We start from the raw sequence: 6,407 nt of genomic DNA on the forward strand, positions 1-6,407 counted from the left end.
GCTTTTTTATATATAAATATATTTATAACGCTGAATATACTGCATAATAAAGCTTGTAATGCCGTCGTCAGTGGTGTATTACATGACTTATATGTACATGTACATAGCGAAGCATTAAAAGTTCGTGTTCGTATTATTTAATAAAAAAATGAAGTGAAAGACATTCGCTGGAAAGGTGATATCTTATTTGATTTAAAAACAACATATGTATCCATTTGTTTTTCTTCTACATGTTGTCTGACTCATGCAAAATAATATAGCTAGCTGTCGGTATTTTATAGACTTTGCGCTTCTTTGTTACAATTGTGGTCATAATTAAATAATCTAAATAAAACGAATGACTTAAAGTTGGCTTTTTTGTTAAAACTGTAGTTATTATGCTTTCTATGTTCCATTTGTTATTATTAAAACTTACATTATTCACAATATTCGGCACAACTTTATTCGGCACAACTTTAATTTGTTTTGAAAATAATTTTGATTAGGTTTTTACACTAGTGTCTGCATAGAGCGAAATCTATAATTTTATCAAAGTCCGTTGTTGTAATGTAATACATGGCACCGTTACATTCTAAATAGGGTTAAAGGTAATGCATATAGAGAGAAACAGTAGTTGGGGTGTAATTTGCTTCTTGTTTAAACCAGAAACAAGATTTGAAAAATCAAACACAGGTTAATTTAAATCAAACTCTTTTTTTAATTCAACTTTTATACATCATGTTTAACCATTAATATGATTCTGTACCCTGAAATGATAAAAATAGCAGATATAAATAGCTAAAAATGGTAGATAGTAATAGCTAAAAATGTCACAAAAAGTTCATTACAATCACAATACACATAGTCACCAAGCAAATCTTTTGCATACGATGTAACGTTATAAAATATGATATGATGCATGTATAAAAAAAACTTCTATAAACATTGACATGTTTTATTATATATATTACGAAGATGGATCCAGACAGAATTTGAAGCAGTAATGAAAATGTTTTTACCAATGACAAGCTGGATCGCACAGGCTTCCTCCGAGCAGGCCGGCTCCTGGGACTAAAGCATTCAGTGCAGCTGGGCAGGCCTTTTCACATGCAGCTTCTGAGGTGTCTGATCCGAGCAAAGTGACAATCTTCTGCCCAAGTTCATGAACTAAAAACGATTTGTCATATTTGTAAACCTATACATTCCCAGAACAGAGACAATCAATTATCGATGTTTATTGTTGACTATTTTTGTCTAGTTTGTTTTAGGCAAAAGTGTGTAGCTTATAAAATAAAGTTTGATTTAATTTAACTGTGTCATATAAAAAATATGATAATGATCTCTTATGGGCTCGAATTTACTTTTCCTACATAAAGATTAAAATATATTTCTGCTTGATTTATTATTGAATGCATAAGCGAAAAGAAAACATAGCGTAAGCCTTATATTAAGGATATTTCGGCTGAAAATGGTAAATTAAAAGGTAAAATTTAACCTAATGACAATTGAATTGGCAATATTTTTTTCATTCAACATATGGGCTATCGGATCAAATATGTGAACCTGATGGCAAATGAATGTTGAGAAATCGTTTCTCGTCAAAGTTGGGAGGAACGCTCAAAACCAAAGGCAAAACTACCAGGAGACAAATGGCTAACTTCATGATGTCTTGCTAAAACAAAAAAAAAGAATACATTTAAAAAAAAGTTAAAATTAAAAACGATCTGCCCTTTTTGAGTGCACGAGTTAATTTAATGGTTAAACATAACGGATTGTATTTAATATTTAAAATTGTATTTGTTAAAATGTCGCACTATAGTTCTACCTAGTTTATAAAACTGTCATCGGTGTGTTATTTATGTACGTCCATAAAAAAGCTTAGCATAATATGAATAATAGAAGTGATAAACAGTATATTCTTTATGTAAAATATTAATGTTCAATGAAAATAAGCTTTTATTAGATTATTTTCGGTGATTATTAAGATTGCCAAACTGAATTATTGCTCACCTTGACTGTTGTTATATTCCGGTAAAATATGTGTACATCCCAATCATAGTAATATGCTCACAATACTGATTTCGAATTTATTTATTTATTCAATCTTAATGACTATATAAAGTAATTTCAATGCAATTTAGTATTGTTTCAACCAGTGCTCGTAGTGTGTTTGTTTGGTTTGGTTTTACGCCACATCTATACAGTATAGGATATATGGCGACATCCCAGCTTTACTGGTGGAGGAGACCTCAGATGCTCTCCCGTGCATTATTTCAGGCACAAACGGGCACCAGTGTAGAACCACCGACGATCCGTAAGCTAGCTGGATAGCTTCCTGACATGAAAGAAGCCAAAGTTCCTGTCGGGTTCCGAACACACAGCGGTGAGGGGCAAGTAATTTGAAGTCAACGACATTAACCACTCGGCCACGGACGCGCCCTCGTAGTTAAAGAGTATACAATTCTAACAAAATTGCATTGAATGGTATAAAGAGCAAATCCAGATTAATTATTGCCACATACTGTAACCCAATTTATATTTGCGAATACAAATTTTCGCGTTTTTCCGAGGTCGGACATATTCGCGAATATTAATTTCCGCGTTTTCTTGGTTTCCGAAAAAAATATTCGCGGATTGAAAAGTCCGATGGGGCCGTTAAATCCATTAGCCGACTATTAATCTTCAATAATTGAGGTCATTATTGGTGTCTTAAATGGGATTAACAATACGCTAGCCTTATATTGTATTGGTAAGTGAATTGTGATCACGGAACGTGATTGACAATGGGCCTACTAGTATTTCATAAACTGTATTAAAATGTGGATGTTTATTTTGATTGTTATATTGACAGAGAGTTCTTTTGATATTAATAACATTGTAGTAGTTTACTTCGTTTGTGTTTTTATTGCTTTATGGCAATATTCATAACAATTCATTACTTCCTAACAGGTGCCCGTAAAATTCGAATATATCCGGTCAAGTAGCTTTGCATGAACAACGTCTAAATAAAAATTTCTCTCCAATTTATTCGCGAAATCGTGCGGACTTATTCGCGCAAACAAATATTCGCGCTTCGTGGATTCCGCGAATAAAGCGAATATTAATTGGTCGCGAATATTCGCTGGGTTACAGTATTAAAGATCATTTATGATTATGTATCTCTTAGCTGAACTACTTGTTCTATTCAATCATCTCTCATTCTTGTATTTGTTTACTGTTTCACTAAACACTAAAATACACTAGAACATACATTTTATGTCATATTCATAATTTTAATTAAAGTATGTTATGAATATACCTTCACATCAAAACAAATTAAATCCAGGACATACCTTTGTAGATTGTCAGTCAAAGAAGCAATGCTTGCCATTGATTGTGTCGTTCTTTTATACAATCCACTCAGACAGTGCATGATCCAAACTTACAAAAACTAGCCAATTTTTACGTAACATCTGTTGATAAGTGATATTAACCTCTTTAATGACTTTCATGATTTAAAGATAACAATTTAAATAAAGATAATATCTCTATAAAAGCTTATACACTTTATAACTCTACATGCACTAGTAACGCCAGAACATCAGGTGGTACAAGCATTGCTATCGCAAATTGCGTTCCTTAAAAAGAACTTAAACTTAACTTGGGCTTTCTTTAGCCCTTTCGCTGCCAGAGAGTTATTACTTTTTTGATCACCTATTTGATCACCTATTTGCCAGAGGGTTTTACCTTGTCGATCTTTTTCATCATATTTCCTAAGAAATTACCATATTATTAATTAATTAATTATTATTATTATTTGTTATTAGTATTATAATAATTATATATGTTTCCAAATCTGTTAGTATAATAATAATTATTGTCGACTGTATAATTGTCTTTATATTTATTATTATTTTTATTATTATAAATTTATTATTATTACTATTATTATTATAGAAACGGCTAAAGCCGTCCATATGGCAAATACGCCGAAAATAACAGGGCGGCATAAGCCGTCCCTATGGCAGTGAAAGGGTTAGGGATTCTTATTTTCTCTATTTTATCGCCACATCAGCGTTGTTGGTGCCGTGTGGATGCTGTGAAAAGTCGCCCCGTACATTCAATCAAAGATGTTATATTTCCGATCCTTAAAGACTGTTCAGCACGACATTATTGTTGTGTGTGTGGTATTTTTAGTTTTAACTATTTGGCATTTTCTAGTTGGGTGGTTTTAATATTCCTACTGGAATAATGTTGAATCACCCTTAGGATATGTTGCCTGCTTTTTAACTTTATCTCTGTTAAATGCAGGCTTCATAACCTCTGATCCATTTTGTTTAGTTCCCCCATTGTTTTCTCGTTTAGGACACACGCTTTTTATTACTTGGAGACCATACGCCGCTTTTCATGGAATTGCACTTCCAAAGGTTCCAAGATAACCGCCGTATGAATACATCTCGAATGTTTCTAAATTCAAAATTTTACCATTTTAATTTTTGATTTCTGCTTAAGCCGGTGCTAGAGTGCGTGGACGGTTTGCACTTGACAGTACCGTCTATGAACAGGCTCAGTCAAACCGAGTCTGCAACATTTTCAATTTTGACGTGTTGTGTTTTCTTTAGGGATTCTAATTTTCTTTATTTTAACACAAGATTACAAGCAATGGCTGTGCAGGTGACCATACATCGACCTCTAACAATTTGTTCTCTATACCTTCCTCCAAATATAACGATAACAAGTGATGAACTTGATAGTATTGTCCGACAATTACCATCAACTTTCCTTCTCTTAGGCGACTTTTATGCTCACAATCCTATGTGGGTAGTATATCTACAAATAACAAGGGTAATATAACTGAAAAATAGATAGATAACTTTCAGCTTTGTTTATTAAATAACTTTCAGCTTTGTTTATTTAATATTAGTAACCGGTCACCTACATATTTACATCCAGCTACAGATACTATTACAACAACTGTGTTGTAGTTTTCGCAGAAATTGGTGGTGCCTGGTGGTGGAGAATTGCAAGGGCAACAAACAAAAGACTTGTTGATTGAATGATATTTAATTGTGTCCAACAGTCTCCGTGAAAACTGAAATAAATCAAAACAAATTATTACAATTTAAAAGTTTAAAATCAAAACATATGATTGCAACATACGATTGCCTTTTAAATCATGGCGTAAAATGGCGGCTATTGCGAACAATCGAAAAATGCAATAAAATACATCTGTTTACATCCGGATTATTTGGCATTGCCATCGTAATTAAAAAGCAGAAAACAGCAATCCGTTATTTATTTACCTCCTTGCCTCTCCATTTCCCAATATTTGTCGATCGCAGTAATTTATTTAAAATTAACAATTACGACAAATTCGCCCAAGAAAATATCAAATCATGGCGGAAACAGTAAAGGGGAAGTAGCTCTGCAAATACTTAAACAAGTATATAATCCGAACAGATGTCGTACAGATACCGTAACATGGCTCCCCAAAAATAAGGAATCTTATTTTTAAAAAAGTATTACGCAAAATAATAAAAAGCAGCTTTCGCAAAATAGTCTTAATTAATCCTAAATAGGCATAGAACTCTAAGCTGACGCAGATTATTTTAATATACCAAGTCAATACAAATACGCAAATACCAAGCTCGCAAAATTACTTTACGGTTTTGGCCAATTCTCAAAAATTAAAGCCGCAAAAATTGCTTAGTTTGCAGCATCAAAATATATATAAAAATCAAACTCACAAGATAGATAAATACAGAATCCCTAAAGAAAGCCCAACACGGCAAAATTGAAAATGTTGCAGGCTCGGTTTGATTGAGCCTGTTCATGGACGGTACTGGAAAGTGCAAGTTACCGTCCACGCCCTCTAGCACCGGCTTAAGCAGAATTCAACATTTAACATGAACTGGTAAAATTTAGAATTTTGAAACATCCGCAGATGTGTTCATATGGCGGTTATCATGGAACCTTCAATGTGACACGTTAGTGCCATTCCATGAAAAGCGGCATATGGTCCCCAAGTAAAAAAATGCGTGTGCCCTAAACGAGAAAACAATGGGCGGAACTAAATAAAATAGAATTTTGAAAGGGGATCTGAGGTTATGAAGCCTGCATATCACAGATAAGACGTCAAAAGACAAATTTAAAAAGCAGGCAACATATCCTAAGGGTGATTCAACATTATTCAAGTAGGAATATTGGAACCACCCAACTAGAAAATACCAAAAAGTTGAAACTAAAAATAACACAAGCACAACAATAATGTCGTGCTGAACGATCTTCAAGGATCGAAAATATAACATCATTGATTAAATGTACGGGGAGACTTTTTACAGCCGCCACACGGCACAAATAACACGGATGTGATCATAAGATAGATAAATACAGAATCCCTAAAGAAAGCCCAACACGGCAAAATTGAAAATGTTGCAGGCTCGGTTTGA

General features: G+C 33.4%; 1 protein-coding gene across 1 annotated transcript; it reads right to left on the reverse strand.

The window, feature by feature from the left end:
* Positions 1–673: 673 nt before the first annotated feature.
* On the reverse strand, positions 674–3,364 carry LOC132742504 (uncharacterized). The gene is made up of 4 exons (XM_060730943.1): positions 3,278–3,364; positions 1,543–1,651; positions 999–1,146; positions 674–746 (listed from the first exon to the last, which is right to left on the reverse strand). Exons 1-4 carry the CDS (start codon positions 3,347–3,349, stop codon positions 722–724), a joined length of 354 nt encoding a protein of 117 aa, XP_060586926.1. The 5' UTR covers positions 3,350–3,364; the 3' UTR covers positions 674–721.
* Between the last annotated feature and the right edge of the window lie 3,043 nt (positions 3,365–6,407).

The sequence above is a fragment of the Ruditapes philippinarum genome, unplaced genomic scaffold (assembly GCF_026571515.1).
Source record: "Ruditapes philippinarum isolate M1 unplaced genomic scaffold, ASM2657151v2 ctg1463_1_1_1_1, whole genome shotgun sequence".
NCBI classification, from domain to species: domain Eukaryota; kingdom Metazoa; phylum Mollusca; class Bivalvia; order Venerida; family Veneridae; genus Ruditapes; species Ruditapes philippinarum.

Coding starts and splice junctions, on each gene's coding strand:
- LOC132742504 (XM_060730943.1), bottom strand. CDS start 3,349: ATGGCAAGCATTGCTTCTTTGACTGACAATCTACAAAGGTATGTCCTG. Junction 1,652..3,277: donor TAATTTGTTTTGATGTGAAG/GTATATTCATAA, acceptor TTTTTGTTTTAG/CAAGACATCATGAAGTTAGC. Junction 747..998: donor TGCGATCCAGCTTGTCATTG/GTAAAAACATTT, acceptor TTATCATTTCAG/GGTACAGAATCATATTAATG.